Source organism: Pogoniulus pusillus, chromosome 11 (assembly GCF_015220805.1).
Source record: "Pogoniulus pusillus isolate bPogPus1 chromosome 11, bPogPus1.pri, whole genome shotgun sequence".
NCBI lineage: Eukaryota > Metazoa > Chordata > Aves > Piciformes > Lybiidae > Pogoniulus > Pogoniulus pusillus.
The window spans coordinates 31680449-31703945 of NC_087274.1; the positions used below are offsets into that span (position 1 = coordinate 31680449).

Genomic DNA, 23497 nt, shown 5'->3' on the forward strand with positions numbered 1-23497 from the left:
AACAGATTGCCCAGGGACACAGTGGAGGCTCCCTCCCTGGGGTTTTTAAGGCCAGGCTGGATGTGGGCAACCTCATCTAGTGCAAGGTGTCCCTACCCATAGAGTGTGAAGTGTCCCTACCCATAGAGTGTGAAGTGTCCCTGCCCATAGAGTGTGAGGTGTCCCTACCCATAGAGTCTGAAGTGTCCCTGCCCATGCAGTGTGAGGTGTCCCTGCCCATGGAGTGTGAGCTGTCCCTGCCCATAGAGTGTGAGCTGTCCCTGCCCATGCAGTGTGAGGTATCCCTGCCCATGGAGTATGAGGTGTCCCTGCCCATAGAGTGTGAGGTGTCCCTGCCCATGCAGTGTGAGCTGTCCCTGCCCATAGAGTGTGAGGTGTCCCTACCCATAGAGTGTGAGGTGTCCCTGCCCATAGAGTGTGAAGTGTCCCTGCCCATGGAGTGTGAGGTGTCCCTGCACATGGAGTGTGAGGTGTCCCTGCCCATGCAGTGTGAGCTGTCCCTGCCCATGCAGTGTGAGGTGTCCCTGCCCATGGAGTGTGAGGTGTCCCTGCCCATGGAGTGTGAAGTGTCCCTGCCCATGGAGTGTGAGGTGTCCCTGCACATGGAGTGTGAGGTGTCCCTGCCCATGGAGTGTGAGCTGTCCCTGCCCATAGAGTGTGAGGTGTCCCTGCCCATGCAGTGTGAGCTGTCCCTGCCCATAGAGTGTGAGGTGTCCCTGCCCATAGAGTGTGAGGTGTCCCTGCCCATGCAGTGTGAGCTGTCCCTGCCCATGCAGTGTGAGGTGTCCCTGCCCATAGAGTGTGAGGTGTCCCTGCCCACAGAGTGTGAAGTGTCCCTGCCCACTGAGGTGTCCCTGCCCATGGAGTGTGAGGTGTCCCTGCCCATGCAGTGTGAGCTGTCCCTACCCATAGAGTGTGAGGTGTCCCTGCCCATGGAGTGTGAGGTGTCCCTGCCCATGGAGTGTGAGGTATCCCTGCCCATAGAGTGTGAGGTGTCCCTGCCCATAGAGTGTGAGGTGTCCCTGCCCATAGAGTGTGAGGTGTCCCTGCCCATAGAGTGTGAAGTGTCCTTGCCCACGGAGTGTGAGGTGTCCCTGCCCATGGAGTGTGAGGTGTCCCTGCCCATGGAGTGTGAGGTGTCCCTACCCATAGAGTGTGAGGTGCCCCTGCCCATGCAGTGTGAGGTGTCCCTGCCCATGGAGTGTGAGGTGTCCCTGCCCATGGAGTGTGAAGTGTCCCTGCCCATGCAGTGTGAGGTGTCCCTGCCCACAGAGTGTGAAGTGTCCTTGCCCACGGAGTGTGAGGTGTCCCTGCCCACGGAGTGTGAGGTGTCCCTGCCCATGGAGTGTGAGGTGTCCCTGCCCACAGAGTGTGAAGTGTCCTTGCCCATGGAGTGTGAGGTGTCCCTGCCCATAGAGTGTGAGGTGTCCCTGCCCATGGAGTGTGAGGTGTCCCTGCCCATGGAGTGTGAGGTGTCCCTGCCCATGGCAGGAGGCTCAGAGTTAGATGATCCTTGAGGTCCCTTCCTGCCATGGCAATTCTATGATTCTACAGTTCTTGCTTCTCAAAATCCAGATCATACTTTCCTGGCCAGGTGCATTTGCTGTTCTATGATTCTATGGTGCTTAGGGGCATGGTTTAGCAGCAGCTTTGGTAGAGTTAGAAAAAGGGCACCCATGGAAGACCTTCTCACTCTCTACAACTACCTGAAAGGAGATTGTAGTGAGGTCTATGTAGGTCTCTTCTCCCTAGTAACAAGTGATACAAGGAGAGGAAATGGCTTCAAGTTGCACCAGGGAAGGATAAGGTTGGATGTTACAAGAAAGTTCTTCCCCCAAAGGCCTATCAAACATTGGAAGAGGCTCCACAGGGATGTGGTTGAGCCTCCATCCCCAGAGGTGTTTAAAAGGGCATAGACATGATGCTAAGGGACACAGTTTAACACCAGGCTTGGCTGAGTTAGATACTGGTTGGGCTTGGTGATCTTATAGGTCTTTTCCAACCAAAACAGTTCTATGATTGTGTGACCAAAATGCCTCTGTTTCTGTCTGAGAGCTCAGCCACCCAATATTGCTGTTGAAGTACTGAAGAGTAGGATTAACTAAGCACAGGAGCATAGGTAGCTGATGATTAATGGACCTGATGTTCATGTTCTTGCTTGTGGGGTCAGGGTTTAAGTTGTCAAATGACTGACTTGGAGAACATTTGTCTTTCTCCAAACACAGTGTGCAGAAAGGAATCCTGTGCACATAAGCAAATGTGATGTGCAAAGGAATCCTGAGGAAGAAAAGCCTTTGTTTCCATAAGTACATAATTGCCCTTAAGATATATAGCTATGAAAACGTGCCCCCCATGGGTTTTAATGTCCTTAGGTAACATCTGTGTGATTCTGTGATTCTCTGGCTTGGCTTTTGTGGTCTAGACATGGTGAGAGTGAAGAAGCCTGTATCAGGAGCAGTGTGGCCAGTAGGATGAGGGAGGTTATTCTGCCTCTGTGCTCAGCACTGCTCAGGCCACATCTTGAGTGCTGTGTCCAGTTCTGGGCCCCTCAATTCAAGAGAGATGTTGAGGTGCTGGAAGGTGTTGAGAGAAGGGCAATAAAGCTGGTGAGGGGCCTGGAGCACAGCCCTGTGAGGAGAGGCTGAGGGAGCTGGGGGTGTGCAGCCTGCAGAAGAGGAGGCTCAAGGAGGACCTCACTGCTGTCTACAATTCCCTGAAGGGAGACTGCAGCCAGGTGGGGTTGGGCTCTTCTGCCAGACAACCAGCAACAGGACAAGGGGACACAGCCTCAAGTTGTGCCAGGGGAGGTCTAGGCTGGATGTGAGGAGGAAGTTGTTGGCAGAGAGAGTGATTGGCACTGGAATGGGCTGCCCAGGGAGGTGGTGGAGTGGCCATGCCTGGAGGTGTTGAAGCCAAGCCTGGCTGGGGCACTTAGTGCCATGGTCTGGTTGCTTGGGCAGGGCTGGGTGCTAGGTTGGGCTGGCTGAGCTTGGAGGTCCCTTCCAACCTGGTTGACTCTATGATTCTATGATTCTAAGCAGAATGTTCAATAACATGCTGGATTTTGCATTTTGTGCCTTGTATTATTATTATTATCCCTTGATAGGAGCTGGAGTGCAGTTAATTGCCTAAATTAGGCCCAATGGCTACATTTTGCTTTGATTGTTTGGTCTGAACGTGTGCTGTGCTCTCATCCCAGTTTTACATGCACTTTGCTGATAGCTCAGGTGTCTTGTGGAAATCAGACTTCTAAAAGCCAGATGTGCACTCTGTGTCATGCAGCTAGGGGAGACAATCTGAAGCCCATGCTGTCAGAACACACAGCAGAGCTCTGCACGCAGACAGCTGCTACAAACCCATGCCGTGGGCTTTGAAATTGTACCACCAGGATGTGCCGTGCCTACTGGAGAGCACTTCTGCCCGAGGGCAGGGGGGGGAATGTTCCTGAGAGAAGGTTTCTAATCCTCCTGCCTTTCATTCTGTTTCATCTAGTGATGCCACGTTTTGCTGAACAAGTGGAAGTTGCCATTGAAGCTCTGAGCGCCAATGTCCCGCAGCCCTTTGAAGAGAACGAGTTCATAGATGCCTCCCGCCTGGTCTATGATGGAGTTCGTGACATCAGGAAAGCTGTTCTGATGATAAGGGTATGTAAGGCACCTGGGATGTAAAAGCTGGGACTTGGAGGGTGGTGTTATTGGGCAGGAGGAATGTAAAACCATCCTGGAATCAGCTTGGCTTCGGAATAAGGCAGGCAAGCTTAACCCTGCAGCAAGCACGCAGCGAAACCCTGAGCAGCAAAAAAACCTCATCTCAAAGTGAAGAGCTGAGGGTGCTTTAGGAGCTGAACCACAATTAATGTGTTCATCAGCCAGGGGAAGATTTGATCACAACTGACAATAGATGCAAACGTCATTGGTGCTTCTGCAGTAATAACATTAATTTGCTAAGATCCTCAAAGGTTGTGGAGATGAATGTTGGAGGCTTCCCCCCCCCCCCCCAGTGTAAATCTACAGCCTGGGATAGCAAATGAGTCTGGCTAAAATCAGTGATACACAGTATCACAGTATCATCAGAGTTGGAAGAGACCTCACAGATCATCCAGTCCAACCCTTTACCACAGAGCTCAAGGCCAGACCATGGCACCAAGTGCCACGTCCAGTCCTGCCTTGAACAGCTCCAGGGACGGCGACTCCACCACCTCCCCGGGCAGCCCATTCCAGTGTCCAATGACTCTCTCAGGGAAGAACTTTCTCCTCACCTCCAGCCTAAATCTCCCCTGGTGCAGCCTGAGGCTGTGTCCTCTTGTTCTGGTGCTGGCCACCTGAGAGAAGAGAGCAACCTCCTCCTGGCCACAACCACCCCTCAGGTAGTTGTAGACAGCAATGAGGTCTCCCCTGAGCCTCCTCTTCTCCAGGCTAACCAATCCCAGCTCCCTCAGCCTCTCCTCGTAGGGCTGTGCTCAAGGCCTCTCCCCAGCCTCGTCGCCCTTCTCTGGACACGCTCAAGTATCTCAATGTCCCTCCTAAACTGGGGGGCCCAGAACTGAACACAGCACTCAAGGTGAGGTCTAACCAGTGCAGAGTACAGGGGCAGAATGACCTCCCTGCTCCTGCTGGCCACACCATTCCTGATGCAGGCCAGGATGCCACTGGCTCTCTTGGCCACCTGGGCACACTGCTGGCTCATGTTCAGGTGGGTATCAATCAGCACCCCCAGATCCCTCTCTGTCTGGCTGCTCTCCAGCCACTCCCACCCCAGCCTGTATCTCTGCATGGGGTTGCTGTGGCCAAATTGTGCTGCCTCCATCTCTGCAGGGCTGTTTACTGAGGTAAAGAATGTGATGTTTCAGTGCTGCCTAACCAGTTGGTTCAGTGTCTTTAGGCATGGCTTCTAAACCAAGCCCACAAATCAATCAAACCCCCCCCAGCAGAACAAGATAGTTGTTGTAAGAGTAGGTGTGTTGTGTGTCTTGCTTTTCAGCAAGGTGTCTGCAAAGGTGTTTTAACAACCAAACACAAAATCACAGAATGGCAGGGGCTGGAAGGCACCTCCAAAACTCATCCAGTCCAAGCCCCCTGCCAAAGCAGAATCACCCAGAGCAGATCACACAGGAACACATCCAGGCAGGTCTTGGATATCTCCACAGAGGGAGACTCCACAATCACCCTGGGCAGCCTGGTCTAGGGTTCTGTCACCCTCACAGAGTAAAAATTCCTCCTCCTGTTTCCTTGGAACTTCCTATGCCTCAGCTTCCACCATTGCCCCTGGTCCTGTCGTTGGGCATCACCCAGCAGAGCCTGGCTCCATGCTCTTGCCACTCACCCTGTACATTTTATCAACAGAAATGAGGTCACCCCTCAGGCTCCTCTTCTCCAAGCTCTAAGTCCCAGCTCCCTCAGGCTCTCCTCACCACAGCCTTCATCATTTTTGTGGCTCTGTGCCAGACTCTCTCAAGCAGTTCCCCTTCTTGAACTGAGGAGCCCAGAACTGGACTCAATATTCCAGATGCAGCCTCAGCAGGGCAGATTAGAGGGGCAGGAGAACCTCTCTCAACCTACTCACCACAGCCCTTCTAATCCACTTCAGAATGGCCTTGGCCTTCTTGGCCACCAGAGCACATTGCTGGCTCATGGTCAACCTCCCATCCACTAGGACCCTCAGGTCCCTCTCTCCTTCACTGCTCTCCAACAGATCAGTCCCCAGCCTGTTCCCTGGGATTGTCCTTGACTCTACACTTGCCCTTGTTTCAACATTCCATTTCTCCCTGCCTAACTCTCAGCCTAAGTCTTGCTGAAGGCAGCACAGCCTGAGGGTGTGTGGCAGCCACTCCACAGCGTTGTGTCATCAGCAAACTTGTTGCCAGTGCCTTCTGTTCCCTCATCCAGGCCATTGATGAAGACACTGAATAGTGCACAAACCAAACAAACCCACACCAAATCAAACCCCATTTGGGGCACCTCTTCAGCAATAGAAAAGTTGTATTTGAAAGGCAAATTACTTTCAATCTACCCCAGTGAAAACTAGGTGGAAAACACAGAGCAAGCTGATGGAGCAAGTCCCATTTCTCAAACAACTCATCCCCTTGGGCAAGCAGGTAACGTGCACTTGGGCTTGTGGTGCTGCTGTGGTACTTCAGGCAGTTGGAGCACTCCAAAATAGCTTTGTTTTAGTCATCTGTCACAAACTATTAACATCTGCAGAAAGAGCTTTGTGACAGGCTTAATTTTACAGCTGCAAAACATAAATGCCATTCCTGTAGCCAGTGCTCATTTCAGGTAGCTTGAGTTATTGCCACGACTGGTGATGGAGGCCAACCTAGTCCATTTGCTGGGTCTGCAGCCTTGGGATATTTGCAGATCTGCTGGGCTGGGCTGGAATGAGAGAGCTGCATAGTAAAGGATCTTCTTTTTGCCTTTGATTATCTCGTTCCTTAGCATGTAGTAGGAATTTCCAGTCTTCTCTTAGGGCAAAATCCACTTCTAAGCAGACCACAGAATCACAGCATGCCAGGGTGGAAGGGACCTGAAGGATCATTTGGTCCAACTTTTCTAGGTAATAGAGTTGAAATGAGCTGGCCCAGCATCCTATCAAGCTGAGTCTTAAAACTGTCCAGTGTAGGGGAATCCATTGCTTCCCTTGGGAGATAATTCCAGTGTCGAGCTGACATCTTTTGTAGCCTCTCATGAGTCATTTGAAATTGCTTCCTGAGGCATGATCATATCTGCTATAAGCAGATACCTTCCTGAGACATATCAGATGTGCTATAAATCCATCATTTTCCATCTCCTGTGTAGACTTCTGGCTTCCAGCAGCCCACTGTACATCAGAGTTGTGCCAGACAGGTTGCCACAACACTGTCCACACTGGTTGAGGTGTTTCTGCTAAGCATAAAGCACCATTTTAGCTTCTAGAGGCACATTCCCTTCTTTCCTTGCTGCCTTATTGTTATTATAGCTACTAGCTTGGATCAGCAGGCAGGTTTCCCAGTCTCCTTAGTAACACCCCAAGTTACATTTGCAATTGTCATCACTACTACTTTCCCTCCCTGGTATGACATGAGTTAAAGAAATCTGCTTACCCAAATCAAGAAGGTGTATTTTTGCACTCTGAAAACCAACTTATTTCTCCTTAGCAACACCCCAAGTTACATTTGCAATTGTCATCACTACTACTTTCCCTCCCTGGTATGACATCAGTTAAAGAAATCTGCTTACCCAAATTAAGAAGATGTATTTTTGCACTCTGAAAACCAACTTATTTATGGAGCTAAATGCAGTTCTCCTTACCCAGGCAGAGAACTGAAGCCCATAAATGGACTCATTATCCTTGTGAGTTGACTGGGAAAATCCATAGATACACAATCATAGCATGGGTTGGGTTGGAAGGGAACTTTAAAGGTCATCTAGTCCAGCATCTCTGTAGTGAGGTGAGTATTGCTCTCATCTTCCTAGTAACAAGTGGTAAGAGAAGAGGAAATGGCCTTAAGTTGCACCAGGGGAGGCTTAGTTTGGACACAGGAAGAAAGTTCTTGAATGAAAGGGTTCTCAAAGACTGAAACAGGATCACCTCTCTGGAGTTGCTGTCTACAACTCCCTGAAAGGAGGTTGTAGCCAGGTGGGGTTGGGCTCTTCTCCCAGACAACCAGCAACAGAAGAAGGGGACACAGCCTCAAGTTGTGCCAGGGGAGGTCTAGGCTGGATGTTAGGAGGAAGTTGTTGGCAGAGAGAGTGATTGGCATTGGAATGGGCTGCCCAGGGAGGTGGTGGAGTCGCTGACCCTGGAGCAAAGCCTGGATGAGTCACTTAGTGCTGTGAGGTCTCTTCCAACCTTGATGATACTGTGATGATCGAGTTGACTGGACAGGACTGGATGCTAGGTTGGGCTGGATGATCTTGGAGGTCTCTTCCAACCTGCTTGATTCTATGGTTCAATTATATGATTCTATGATCTGCTCTCAGCACTGCATTGGATGCAGCCCAGGATGTCATTTGCATTCTGGGCTGCAAGCTCTCACTGTCTTGCAGGATTGTTAAAAAGCAAATGCAAACCAACCAACAACAACCACACCAGAACCCCCAAACCACCAAAACCTCCCAAACCCACCTTGCAAACCTTTCAGAATGACCTGCACAGTCATTTTCAGGCAGTAATTGTGCGTGTGCATGCCGTGAAAGATGGAGTTTACCTGAGATGATTCCCTCATTCCACAGAGGAAATAAAGCCACTTCTTAATTTAATTTCTGTTGGTATTATTACTTCTGGTAAAGCTGAAGAAAAGGGAGATAATCTCTCCTCTTTTCCCCTGAAAAGGAGAGCTTTTATTGTACCTTTGGAGGAGCAAGAAGACTCATTTTTGCACTGAGGATTATGATGATGATCTCCACAGAATAAAAAGAAATCTCTTCTTCTTTTTTTTTTTGTCTATTTCCACAACTTCAGAAGCAGCATAAATACATTTAGGAGTATAATTATAGAACCTAAAAATAAGGTAGAAAATAATAACTTAGTTCCAGCATCTTTTCTATTACTGCACAGGGATTAAATTACATTTTGCTATTTTCACAGCTCCTTATGAGATTCCCTCAGTTATTAGGGCAGAAACTCTCTCTGCAGTTAGGAGAACCACAGTGGCAGCTTTTCTCATTCTTAAGTGTGGCTCAGCCCAGTCTGCTCTTTCCACACGTGGCCATTTGGTGTGGGTTTCATTTGGACCCCAATGAATTGGAATTTATCCCCAAGTGTGAATTATCAAACAAACTCTGGACTTGGAAGCAAAATGAAGGTTATATTCATGAAGGAGAACTAAATAGTGGCCAGGACAGCCAATGGCATCCTGGCCTGGCTCAAGAGCAGTGTGGACAGTAGGACAAGGGAGGTTCTTCTGCCCCTGTGCTCAGCACTGCTCAGGCCACACCTTGAGTGCTGTGTCCAGTTCTGGGCTCCTCAATTCAAGAGAGATGTTGAGCTGCTGGAGCATGTCCAGAGAAGGGCAACAAGGCTGGGGAGGGTCCTGGAACACAAACCCTGTGAGGAGAGGCTGAGGGAGCTGGGGGTGTGCAGCCTGCAGCAGAGGAGGCTCAGGGCAGGGCACATTGCTGCCTGCAGCTGCCTGAAGGGAGGCTGTAGCCAGGTGGGGTTGGGCTCTTCTGCCAGGCAAGCAGCAATAGAACAAGGGGACACAGTCTCAAGTTGTGCCAGGGCAGGTCTAGGCTGGATGTTGTTAGGAAGTTGTTGGCAGGGAGAGTGATTAGCATTGGAATGGGCTGCCCAGGGAGGTAGTGGAGTCACCATCCCTGGAGGTGTTGAAGCCAAGCCTGGCTGAGGCACTTAGTGCCATGGTCTGGTTTCTTGTCTAGGGCTGGGTGCTAGGTTGGCCTGGATGATGTTGGAGGTCTCTTCCAACCTGCTCGATTCTATGGTTCTACGATGGCTACCAATCTTATTCCTTTTTGTGGCTGTGTGGCACTAGAGAAACCACACTTCATTTTTTTTTTCCCCCTAAACTTCATCTCCTGCCTGTCCTTGGCTGTGTTTGCACACTCATTCCTTCCGAGGTGCAGCCTGGGTTTCATTACCATACTGTCACCCTTGGTTATTTCTTCCTCCAGCGCTCAGCATCACAGCACATATTTAATTCATGCTCTTGAAGGCAGACGAAGATGGCTCTGTGGTTTACTCTCTCCACCCTGTGCATTTCACCATGTAGCTAGCAAAGCAGCTGATTTCCTTTACAAAGTGATGTGCACTTCATGGTGGAAACCAGGCTGTAACATAAACACCACCAAAAGACTTCTCTGCCTTACGTTAGAGACTTTGGAGCGGTTCCTAGTGACTGAGCATCTTCAAGACAGAGCTGTAATGACAACTGGCAATGATTAGCACCTCTGCTAGCAAACTTGATGCTGTCTCCAAGCACGAAATGCCAGTACAGATGATTTTGTCTGCTCTGGTTGGCCCACACTGAGGCTGATGGCTATCCAGTAAGGTGAGGATGTCTCTGCAGAGTTGCTGGGATCTTGCTCTATTACCACCTGCCTCAGTTACTTGTGGCCAGATTGTTGTACTAGATGCTATAGAAGCATAACATGGAATGTAAATGCCCTTTTAAAGGGTATGTCTGGGTTTGCACTGGGGTATATTAAATACAGTTCCAAGCAGTGAGCTGAAGTAGGCTCACTTCTGGTGAGACACTGGCACAGCTTGTCCAGGGAGGTTGTGGAGCCAGTACAGATGATTTTGTCTGCTCTGGTTGGCCCACACTGAGGCTGATGGGTATCCAGTAAGGTGAGGATCTCTCTGTAGAGTTGCTGTGATCTTGCTTTATTACCACTGGCCTGGGCTGTACCAACCTAAGTTACTTGTGGCCAGATTGTTGTACTAGATGCTATAGAAGCATAACATGGAATGTAAATGCCCTTTTAAAGGGTATGTCTGGGTTTGCACTGGGGTATATTAAATACAATTCCAAGCAGTGAACTGAAGTAGGCTCACTTCTGGTGAGACACTGGCACAGCTTGTCCAGGGAGGTTGTGGAGCCAGTACAGATGATTTTGTCTGCTCTGGTTGGCCCACACTGAAGCTGATGGGTATCCAGAAAGGTGAGGATCTCTCTGCAGACTTGCTGGGATCTTGCTCTATTACCACCTGCCTCAGTTACTTGTGGCCAGATTGTTGTACTAGATGCTATAGAAGCATAACATGGAATGTAAATGCCCTTTTAAAGGGTATGTCTGGGTTTGCACTGGGGTATATTAAATACAGTTCCAAGCAGCGAGCTGAAGTAGGCTCACTTCTGGTTTACATCTCATTTCTTTACAGTAGAGGTGGTGAGACACTGGCACAGGTTGCCCAGGGAGGTGGTGGAGCACAGAAGCACCCAATGTGATCAAAGATCACATTGGGTGCTTCTGTGCTCCACCACCTCCCTGGAGGTGTTCAAGGCCAGATTGAATGAGGCAACCTGTTCTAGGGGGAGGTGTCCCTGCCTATGGCAGGGGGTTGGAACTGGACAATCCTTGAGGTCCCTTCCAACCTAACCCATTCTATGATTTTTTTGGTACCCTCCCAGATAAACAGATGCATTAAGTATCTGTGAATCTCTTTTTCTCCCTCCCTCCAACATTTTAAGTAGCCTGAAGGCACCATATATCTATAACTAGGTTTAATCACTCTGCCCAAAGACCTTCACACCATTGGTAGCCCCAGCAATGGAGGTAAAGTGGCTTCACTTTAAGGAATGAGGCAAATTCCAGAGCTCTCTATCTGAAAAGCACCAAGCAAACCAACAAGATAAAGCAGATTATAAACTTTCCATTTGCTTCAAACCCAAGTGATATCATTTACATTGTCTTTGAAAGGGGAAAGATCTTATTTGCTTTGCCAACTTCTTTTTCTTCCAGGATGTTAGTTGCTTTTTCTCCCCAGGTATTTGCTTTCTCTTCTGAAGATTACATGGAGATCCCAGTAATATAATAGCATTAGAGTCCATTTCTAGATGAAACAACATCCTTTTGAAATAGTGCAGTCCAGTTGTTTTGTGTTTCCAAAGGGTATTTGTTCCTGGAACTGCATTCATCATCTTAACAGAGTGCAGAAAAGTCTCAGCAAGGTAATGATAACTGCCATTTGTGAAGAAAACTAGAGCTGGAACAACTTAATTTTTAAGACAATTCAATTTCAGTTCTTGACTGCTTAGGCAGACAAGTTAATTTAAAAGGAAAGAGAAGCAGAATTTTCTGGGCAGGTAGTCAATGAAATAGGAACTTACTGTACACAAGACTTTGTCTGTGTCCTTTATACACTTGTCATCCCCTCTCTTGTGCTTTTTCTCTCTCTCTAGACCCCTGAAGAACTTGAGGATGATTCAGACTTTGAGCAGGAAGATTACGACGTCCGCAGCCGAACGAGCGTTCAGACTGAAGATGATCAACTTATTGCTGGCCAGAGTGCAAGGGTGAGTATGAACCCTTGGCTAGCTACAGAGGCTCTACATTAGAATGCAAATGCAGTGGTTTCAAATCTGCAGGGTCACTTAGGAAAGGACAAGAGCAAATTGTGCTAAGGTGGCTTCCAGTCTCAACTGATCTTACCAATTGCTCTTCCTTAGGCTCGTGCGATGCTTTCTCTCGGTTGCTAACTCCCACTGCAGCTATAGGTATGTGATGGTTTGGGTGTTCCCTGCCCCCCCACGCTTTAGAAATCACCCAGACTAGACTCAGCCAGCTCTGGAAATATGAATGAAGCTTATATTTACAGCTAGCACAATATACAAGCAGATACTTACAGTATATACAGTTATAGACAGAAATGTACGAGGTAAAAAAGGTAATACAGACACACAGCAGCCCTCCCAGAAACCTGAATCCCCAGGAGGAGCTCCCAACCCCCCCTTCAGCTTCCCCCTACCCCTCTCAACCTTACCCCAGTCCCAAGGAAGAATGGAGGTTTGGCCAGAGGGTTAGGAAGCAAAGTGGATTAGTACCAAAATGGATGCTGAGGTTAGAGATGCAGCTCGGCCAGCAGCCCAAGTGAGAGTGATGCCGAGTGCCTTATCTATGCTTTGACTTATGTTCTTATACATCTCAGCAAGCCTATGAGGGAAGCAGACATCACCATTGTTTTCCTTCCACAGCCTGTAATCTAGTTCTTCTCACCAAAACATTCTAGCCTGCTTCAAACTAGCACAAGGTAGGAGAAAGCCTTGCAGGTTTGGGGTGTGCTGAAGCCATGGGAGTCATCAGCAAATTAAACAATTAAACACAAAGGAAATCCCATCAGGGCACCATGTGCTGCATCCAGACAAGTCTCACATTAGTCATGTTTCCCAGTGTGCAAACCTGTCAAGAAGATCTGTTTAAGCTACCAAGGAGTCCCTGTAATTTAATTGTAATTGAAGGCATTTGTTACTGAGTCAATGTAATTTTACCAGGGTAATTACATCATGATAAACTCCAGTTGCTGTGATTTGTGACCTTCGCTTCTGCATGGGGATTGCAAATTAAGCTGATGAGTGCTTCTGGGGTCACAGGTGCTGGAAAAGTGGAGTTTGTTAACACTCAAGACTCTGCCACCCTCTGATGAATGTTTACCTTTTATTAAATGGGCTGCTCAGCTCAGGGAGCTAAAAAAGAGTCTAATCAGAGTATAATTTTAGGGGCAAATGACACCATTCACCCTCAGTAAGTTTGCTGATGGCAGCAAGCTGAGCAGGCATAGTTGACAAGCCTGAGGGACAGGATACCATCCAGAGGGATCTGGGCAAGCTCAATGAGTGAGCTTGTGTGAAGCTCAGGAGACCAAGTGCCACATCCTGCATGTGGGTTGGGGTGAACCTCACTATTGCTAGGGTCTGGAAAGAGGTAGGGATGGAGAGCAGCCCTGAGGAGGAGGACTTAGGAATGCTGGGAGGTGCAGAGTTGGACGTGAACTGGCACTGTGTGCTCACAGCGCAGAGCCACAGGTGTCCTGGCTGATCCCCATCAAGTGGAGAGAGGGGATTCTGCTGGGACCCCACCTGCAGTGCTGGGGTCAGCTCAGGAGTCCTCAGCAAAGCAGAGGTAGGGACCTCTTGGAGTGGGGTGAGAGGAGGCCACAGCAATGCAATGCTGGGAGGTCTCATCACCCTCGTACTGAAGAACTTCTCCTACGATCCAACAACAAGTTACCCAAGAACAAGTTCACAAGTTCCCCATGGCACAGCAAACAAATTACCCATGGCACAGCAAATAAGTTCCCCATGGCACAGCAAACAAGGTACCTGTGTCACAGCAATGTACCCTGCTGGTCAAGAAGGCCAAGGGGAGCCTGGGGTGGATTAGGAAGAGTGTGTCCAGCAGATCAAGGGAAGAGTAGACTCTGCCCTGCTGAGACCTCATCTTGAATACTGTGTTCAGTTTTGGGCTCCCCAGTTGCAGAGGGACAGGGATCTGCTGGAGAGGGTCCAGCAGAGGGCTATGAGGATGATGAGGGGACAGGAGGGCATGGCTGATGAGGAGAGGCTGAGGGCCCTGGGGCTGCTTAGTCTACAGAAGAGAAGACTGAGAGGGGATTGGATCAATGTCTATAAGTATCTGAGGGCTGCCAGGAGTGGGGGGACAGTCTCTGCTCACTGCTGCCTGGGGTAGGACAAGCAGCAATGGGTGTAAGCTGCAGCACAGGAGGTTCCAGCTCAACACAAGGGGGAACTTCTTTACTGTGAGGGTCCCAGAGCCCTGGCACAGGCTGCCCAGAGAGGTTGTGGAGTCTCCTTCTGTGGAGCCTTTCCAGCCCTGTCTGGATGTGTTCCTGTGTGATCTGTGTCAGATAGCATTGTCCTGCTCTGGCAGGGGGGGTTGGAGTGGATGATCTCCTTGAGTCCCTTCCGTCCCCTAACACCCTGTGAGCCTGTGAGCCTGTGAAGATCCAGTCTATTATTCTCTCTCAGCTTCCTTACTCCAGAAAGTGATTAGTACTTCAGGTCAGTTTCAATAGATAAGCCCCTGGGGTGTATTAAGACTGTGGTGGGTAAGTCGAGAGAGGTTCTTCTACCGCTCTACTCTGCCCTGATGAGGCTGCATCTGGAGTACAGTGTCCAGCTCTGGGCTCCCCAGTTCAAGGACATAGACCTGCTTGAAAAAGTCCAGTGCAGAGCCACAAAGATGCTGAAGGGAATGGAACATCTTTGTTATATGGAGAGCCTGAGGGAGGTGGGGCTTGGAGCTTGGAGGGAAGACTGAGAGGTGACCTCATCAGTGTTTATAAAGATGTGCAGGTGAGTGCCAGGAGGCTGCAGCCAGGCTCTGCTGGCTGATGCCCAATGACAGGACAAGGGCAATGGTGGAAGCTGAGGCATAGGAAGTTCCATGGAAACAGGAGGAGAATTTTTTTTCCCTGTGATGGTGACAGAACCCTGGAACAGACTGCCCAGGGGGGCTGTGGAGCCTCCCTCTCTGCAGATATTCAAAACCCACCTGGATGTGTTCCTGTATGATCTGCTCTAGGTGACCCTGCTGTGTCAGAGGGGTTGGACTGGATGAGCTTAGAAGGTCCCATCCTGCCCCTGACATTTTATGATTCCATGAACCCCAGGTTGTGAGTTTACCTGAGTAACTTAACACTGGGTGAACAAAAAGCTTAGTTTTAAGTTCACTGAACTAATTCTCCTGTTAAGTTATCTTTCTGGTAGCTGTAATTAAAAAAACAACCAACCAAGCAACCCAAACCCAAAAGAAGGCTGAAGTGTACAGGTTCCTCTGTTTTACAGCTGTGCCTTAAAGTGGCTCAGCCAATGGCAGTGTTTGCTTTACATGCATCTTATTTGCAGAACCAGAAATTCAACTGAAATAGAACGGGGCTGAGAGTTTAGCTGATTTATTTAAGGGTTTAGATTTCAGCTGATTTATTTAGTGTGCAATATACAAAACTTTTAAAGCAAATACCTGAGCAACTTCTTCCCCTAGATTCTAATTCAAATGAGCCAGACCTCTATGAGTGTTCTGCACTGCCTGGATGTGTTCCTGTGTGATCTGGTCTAGGTGATCCTGCTCTGGCAGGGCAGTTGGACTGGATGAGCTTTGGAGGTCCCTTCCAACTCCTGACATTCTGTGATTCTGTGAAATCCATGAGCTGCATTTGCTGTAGGATGTAGCTTCCTTGAAAGCTCTCCAGCAGCTGGAACAGAAATGTTAAAACACTGTGTCCCAGTTGGAGCTGCCCACAGAGAAACTCCTTCTAGGACATAGAATCACAGCATCATAGAATCATAGAATCAGGCAGGTTGGAAGAGACCTCCAAGATCATAGAATCATAGAGTCATAAAATGAACCAGGTTGGAAGAGACCTCCAAGATCATAGAATGATAGAATGAACCAGGTTGGAAGAGACCTCCAAGATCATAGAATGATAGAATCAACCAGGTTGGAAGAGACCTCTAAGATCATAGAATCATAGAATCCTGGAATCAAACAGGTTGGAAGAGACCTCCAAGATCATAGAATCAACCAGGTTGGAAGAGACCTCTAAGATCATAGAATCATAGAACCATGGAATCAAACAGGTTGGAAGAGACCTCCAGGATCATAGAATCATAGAATTAACCAGGTTGGAAGAGACCTCCAAGCTCATCCAGTCCAACCTAGCACCCAGCCCTAGCCAGTCATCTGGACCATGGCACTAAATGCCTCATCCAGTCTCTTCTTCAACACCTCATGTTGTTTTGGGCTAGAAAGGACCTTCAAGATCACCTTATTTCAACCCCTACACCATGAGCAGGGCCACCTTCCACTTAAAGCAGGTTGCTTTGATAATATCATTGAGCTGCCTTTTCCTAGGGATTAATACCTTTAAAGTCTGTCCTACTGACACTGCTAAAGCTCTCAGAGGCTCACTGCTGAGCTACCAGGAGTGCTGATTTTCAACTTTTGTCCTTTCTGATAAATAAAAATGGAAAATTTGAGTGTGACCTACTTAAAACCAGAGTTGCAAAGATAGGAGGGGATGTTAAAAACATGCCCAAACCTGATACTCAAATTTCTGGGTTGAATCTAATGATTTTAGGTTTCCAGTGTTCCTCACAGGAGTGAGTAACCCAAGTCCTGCAGAGCTTGCTCCTCCAAGGTGGCTTCCAGACATCCCAATGCAAACTGAAGGAGGACAAAAATCACAAAATCATAGAACTGTGGAAAGGTTTGGAGGGTGACCTACAACCTCTTTGGGCAAGCTGTTCCAGTGTCTCATCACCCTCACTGGAAAGAATTTCATAGAATCAAGCAGGTTGGAAGAGAGCTCCAAGCTCATCCAGTCCAACCTAGCACCCAGCCCTGGCCAATCAACCAGACCATGGCACTAAGTGCCCCAGCCAGGCTTTGCTTGAATTTCTTCTTAATCTGAGTCTCAGTCTCCCCTCTTCCTGCTCAAAGCCATCACTCCTCATCTTGTCACTACAAGCCCTCATCAAAAGTCCCTTCCCAGCTTTCTTGTAGCCTCCTTTAAGTACTGGAAGGCTGCTCTAAAGTCTCCCCAGCACCTTCTCTTCTCCAGGCCAAACTCTTTCAGCTTGCCTCACAGTATCACAGTATCATCAGGGTTGGAAGAGACCTCACAGATCATCAAGTCCAACCCTTTACCACAGAGCTCAAGGCCAGACCATGGCACCAAGTGCCACGTCCAGTCCTGCCTTGAACAGCTCCAGGGACGGCGACTCCACCACCTCCCCGGGCAGCCCATTCCAGTGTCCAATGACTCTCTCAGGGAAGAACTTTCTCCTCACCTCCAGCCTAAATCTCCCCTGGCACAGCCTGAGGCTGTGTCCTCTTGTTCTGGTGCTGGCCACCTGAGAGAAGAGAGCAACCTCCTCCTGGCCACAACCTCCCCTCAGGTAGTTGTAGACAGCAATGAGGTCTCCCCTGAGCCTCCTCTTCTCCAGGCTAACCAATCCCAGCTCCCTCAGCCTCTCCTCGTAGGGCTGTGCTCAAGGCCTCTCCCCAGCCTCGTTGCCCTTCTCTGGACACGCTCAAGCATCTCAATGTCCCTCCTAAACTGGGGGGCCCAGAACTGAACACAGCACTCAAGGTGTGGTCTAACCAGTGCAGAGTCCAGGGGCAGAATGACCTCCCTGCTCCTGCTGGCCACACCATTCCTGATGCAGGCCAGGATGCCACTGGCTCTCTTGGCCACCTGGGCACACTGCTGGCTCATGTTCAGGTGGGTATCAATCAGCACCCCCAGATCCCTCTCTGTCTGGCTGCTCTCCAGCCACTCCCACCCCAGCCTGTATCTCTGCATGGGGTTGCATGTGGTAGCCATATAGATGAGCTTCCAAAGTCCTACTGCTCCTTCCACATCCTCTTAACTGCCATTAACTCATCACTCCTGGTGCTTTCTGTGGCTTCTTTCTATACTTATTTCTTAGCCTGACTTTCCACTGCACTTTGCCACGGGAAGACAAATGCACTAACATTTGAAACTGCTGAGTTGCATTGATAAGGCCTAATTAAAACTCATGTTTTGAATTCTAATTTGATTAACTTGCAAATTTCTCCTTCTTTTTTTATTTATTTTCCCTGGTCTGCTGTTTATAACCTTTTTTAATTTCAGTTTTGGAAAAGGTCAAGGATGAATTTTTAAAAGCCAGGAGCATTTTGAGGATGCTCAGAGTAAGGCTTCGGCTGATTGGAAGTGACATAAACAAGAAGAAATGTAATGACACTTAAAGATGTGTCACACCCCATTAAATGCATAATGCTGGCTTCAGAACCCCTAAAGCCAAATAGGAGCTCAACTTGGGAAGCATTATTGGAAGTGTCCATTTGATCTTCAGAAGTGATTATTGTAATTGTGCAGACTTCTCTCTTCTCCCTGGGTTTGCAGGAGGCAGGGAACCTTCTGCCTTGTTGAGGCTGTCGATGCAGATTAGTGGCAACCTGCTCAGTGCCTTTTGAGCATCTTCCAAGAAGCAATTAGAGCACTAAATGTTATTGAAAGGTAGACGTTCGTTACAGTTTGCTTCTCGTGTTGTTCTCTTGCATGGCATAGCTAATTTCAGTGCTGGGTTAAGCAGCGAAGCTCTGCTGCTGACAGAGGTTCACTCTGCCTTCTCCTGCAGATGTAAATCATATTCACAGAGTCATAGAATCAGCCAGGTTGGAAGAGGCCTCCAAGATCATAGAATTATATAATCAACCAGGTTGGAAGAGACCTCCAAGATCAGAGAGTCATAGAATCAACCAGGTTGGAAGAGACCTCCAAGATCATAGAGTCATAGCATCAGCCAGGTTGGAAGAGACCTCCAAGATCACAGAATCATAGAGTCATAGAATCAACCAGGTTGGCAGAGGCCTTCAAGATCACAGAATCATAGATTTAACCAAGTTGGAAGAGGCCTCCAAGATCACAAACTCACAGAATCAACCAGGTTGGAAGAGACCTCCAAGCTCATCCAGTCCAACCTAACACCCAGCCCTAGCCAGTCAACAAGATCATGGCACTAAGTGCCCCATCCAGGCTTGGCTGCAACACCTCCAGCCACAGCCAGTCCACCACCTCCCTGGGCAGCCCATTCCAATGCCAATCACTCTCTCTGCCAGCAACTTCCTAACAACATCCAGCCTAGACCTCCCCTGGCACAACTTCAGACTGTCCCCTTGTTCTATTGCTGCTTGCCTGGCAGCAGAGCCCAACCCCACCTGGCTACAGCCTCCCTTGAGGGAGTTGCAGACAGCAATGAGCTCTGCCCTGAGCCTCCTCTGCTGCAGGCTGCACACCCCCCAGCTCCCTCAGCCTCTCCTCACAGGGCTGTGCTCCAGGCCCCTCACCAGACTTGCTGCCCTTCTCTCAACACCTTCCAGCACCTCAGCATCTCTCTTGAACTGAGTGGCCCAGAACTGGACACAGCACTCCAGGTGTGGCCTGAGCAGTGCTGAGCACAGGGGCAGAAGAACCTCCCTTGTCCTGCTGCCCACACTGCTCCTGAGCCAGCCCAGGATGCTATTGGCTCTGCTGCCCACCTAGGCACTGCTGCCTCATCTTCAGCACCTCTCTCCCAGCACCCTCAGGTCCATTTCTACCTGGCTGCTCTCCGTCCGCTCTGTCCCCAGCCTGTAGTGCTGCTTGGGATTGTGCCAGTTTGAGGTCAATTGGAATATTTTAATGAGGGAAATTAGATCATTGGCTGTGAAGAGAAAATAATAGTGATGTCTGTATCGCTCACTGGTTGTGCTGAGGGACATAAACCCAAGAAAGAATAACAAAGTTTCTCAGTCTCTTTCTGGCTGCTGCTTGCTTCATAATCTCCTTTGCCTGGTCCTGTGTAACTCACACTAATCATTCTTCTTCTAACTCCTTATCTGGCAATCTTACCCCTGCATGTGAGCCTTCTGAGATAAGGAAGGAGGTGGGAATAAAAGGAGAGGAGTTGGTTCAGAGCCCTCCTGAGCAGTTCTGCTGTCTGGGAGGAGTTTTGCATTTCTGTATTCCTTTTAACCTGTACATAGTTGTAAGTAGCTCTATATATTGTGTATATATGCTTGTAAATGTGTGCTGTGCTGTAAAATAGACCTTCATTTCTTAACCTCCAGCCAGCTGAGTTAGTCCAGTGAATTGGGGGGAGGGGGACATCTTCCAAACTACCAGAGAAGTATTTAAAGTTCTGCTCAGCCCAGCAGGTGTTGGGTGCTCACACTTAATGGGAATGTCATCTTTGGGAGCAGAGGGATGAGCAAGGTTATTAGGAACCCAAGTAAGAAGCCCACTCTCCTCCACAACATTCCCCCTTTGTCCTGAGTGTGATGCTGGTGGTATGGGATACACCTGCAGGCAGCTCCAGTCAGCTACCTTGGCTGACTTGAAACTCTTGGTAGCCTGGGATACACCTGCAGGCAGCTCCAGTCAGCTGCCTTGGCTGACTCGAAACTCTTGGTAGCCTGGGATACACCTGCAGGCAGCTCCAGTCAGCTGCCTTGGCTGACTTGAAACTCTTGGTAGCCTGGGATACACCTGCAGGCAGCTCCAGTCAGCTACCTTGGCTGACTTGAAACTCTTGGTAGCCTGAGATACACCTGCAGGCAGCTCCAGTCAGCTGCCTTGGCTGACTTGAAACTCTTGGTAGCCTGGGATACACCTGCAGGCAGCTCCAGTCAGCTGCCTTGGCTGACTCGAAACTCTTGGTGGCCTGAAACCCATGGCTATAGAAGCTACAAACACAATATGAGTTTGTTTTGACTCATCCTAACAGAAATCTTAACATCTGCAGGGTTTTGCTTGCCATCTTTGATGTCCATTAAAATAATGTAGAAGCTGAGGAAGTTCTTCACAGAGAGGGTGATTTGCCATTGGAATGGACTGCCCAGGGAGCTGGTGGAGTCACCATCCCTGGTGGTGTTGAAGCAAAGCCTGGGTGAGGCACTTAGTGCCATGGTCTGGTTGACTGGACAGGGCTGGGTGCTAGGTTGGCCTGGATGAGCTTGGAGGTCTCTTCCAACCTGCTTGATTCTATGATGATTCTCTGGACATGGTGTAACACTGGGCATGCTGTTTGAACCACTGAAGAAGTAGGTAGCTCCTAGTTCCTTTTTTTCATGCTCAACTTCTCCTTGTTCTTTCTCCAGGCCATCATGGCTCAGCTTCCCCAGGAGGAGAAGGCTAAGATTGCTGAGCAGGTGGAGATATTCCACCAAGAAAAGAGCAAACTGGATGCAGAAGTCGCCAAGTGGGATGACAGTGGGAATGACATCATCGTGTTGGCAAAGCAGATGTGCATGATTATGATGGAAATGACAGACTTTACTAGGTAAGGACAAAGCCACCTGTGCTGGGGTCTTCTTCAGCCATCCCACATCCCACATTGCAATTCATAGCCTGTTGGGATGATGTGCTGTGAGTGGAGGGATGCAGAGCCAGGTGGCACATCCATCCCAGAATGGACTGTACAGTCCTCTGCCCACAGCTTCTCTGGGTAGATCTCAAACTGGGGTTAATCAGATGAAGTTTTTGTGCTGTTTGGGAATCTGCTTTATTCTGAGATGATTTTGAACCACATCAGCAGAGTTTTTTTTCTGTGACCTTACAGACTACTCTCAGCTGACATTTCATTTAGTGCCCATCTAAATTTCATGTGCCTCTCTGAACTTTCAACATTTCAACACAGTTTGTGGCAGTCAAAAATAATGGCAAAACTATTTCTATCCTTTTGGACACTGAACTTGTGTCCAAAACAAAAAGAAAAGCCAAACCTAAATGAAATGGAACTGGTTTCATCTAATACTTCACTGGAGCCTGTCAGTAGTGATTTCTTTTGTTTTCATCTCCTATTTGTTTTGGGTTTGTTTTTTTTGTCCCTATTGTCATCTTGTTCTTTTCTCATTGCAAAGTATTTGAAAGGCCTTTCACTAATGACATCATAAAACCAGGACTGAAATGCAGTCAGATTGTTAATCACACCAGGGGAAAAAAAATTGGTTTCACAAGATTCTTTGTGATTGCAGATCACCAGAATCAATTAAAGAAAATAATTAATTAATGGGAGATCAGAAGTTTAAATGGTGTTTAGCACAATGTCATTAGACCAAACTGGGGAGAAGCCTTCATGTTCTTCTTCTGAATTAAAGCAAAACATCCATTTATTAATCTCTCTGAAATGCTCAGTTACAATCATAGAATGAGTTGGGTTGGAAGGGACCTTAAAGATCATACAGATCCAATTCCTCTGCCATAGCAACCTTCCACTAGACCTGGTTGCTTAAATCCCCATCCAGCCTGGCTTGGAACTCTTCCAGTCTTGGAGCTTGTTTATTGATTTCTTGATTGATGGATTGATTGGTTTTAATTTGTCTCATTTATTAATATCTATAAATAGATATTTTTTTTGTCTCCACCTGATCCCATGCCCTGTGTCTAGAGCCTTTGACCCATATTGGTGGAGACAGTCTCTGCATTGACAATACAGCATTCATACATACCTGATAGGTACAGAGATAAAAAGAGAGAAAGAGATGGGGAGATTAGATGCAGAGAGAGACTAGAGAGAGAGAGATGGAGAGATTAGATAGGGAGAGAGAGAGAGATTACATGGATAGATGCATACATGGATGGATGGATGGATAGATACATGGGTGGATAGATTGTTAGATGGATGGATAGATGGACACATAGATGGGTGGATGGACAGATGGATACATACATGGATGGATGGATGGATAGATGGATAAATAGATACATGCATACATGGATAGATACATGGATGGATAAATACCTACATGGATAGATAGCTGCATACATACATGGATGCATGGATGGACAGATACATGCATACATACATGGATAGATACATACATGGATGGATAGTTAGATACATACATACATACACACATGGATAGATACATGGATGGATGGATAGATAGATATATACATGGATAGATACATGGATGGATAAATACATACATGGATAGATAGCTGCATACATACATGGATGGATGGACAGATACGTACATGCATATATACATGGATAGATACATACATGGATGGATGGATACATACATAAATGAATGGATAGACAGATACATACATACATGGATAGATAGATACATGGATGGATGGATACAGACATAGATCAATGGATAGATAGATACATACATGGATGGATAGATACATACATGGATAGATAGCTGCATAAATACATACATATATATATGATAGATACATACATGGATGGATGGATAGATAGATAGATACATGCATACAAACATGCATAGATAGATACATGGATGGATGGATACATACATAGATGAATGGATAGATAGATGCATACATACATACACACATGGATAGATACATGGATGGATGGATACATACATAGATGAATGGATAGATAGATGCATACATACATACACACATGGATAGATACATGGATGGATGGATACATACATAGATGAATGGATAGAGAGATGCATACATACATACACACATGGATAGATAGATACATGGATGGATGGATACATACATAGATGAATGGATGGACAGATACATA

The 23497-nt window shown here is 47.9% G+C and overlaps 1 protein-coding gene across 1 annotated transcript in view; it reads left to right on the forward strand.

The window, feature by feature from the left end:
• Nucleotides 1–23497, forward strand: part of LOC135179633 (catenin alpha-2) — an 898848-nt gene that overhangs the window by 801446 nt on the left and 73905 nt on the right. The window contains exons 13-15 of the mRNA XM_064151673.1: nucleotides 3493–3644; nucleotides 11840–11953; nucleotides 21081–21262. Coding sequence (XP_064007743.1) covers nucleotides 3493–3644; nucleotides 11840–11953; nucleotides 21081–21262 — 448 coding nt within the window. The remainder of the gene's footprint in view (nucleotides 1–3492; nucleotides 3645–11839; nucleotides 11954–21080; nucleotides 21263–23497) is intronic.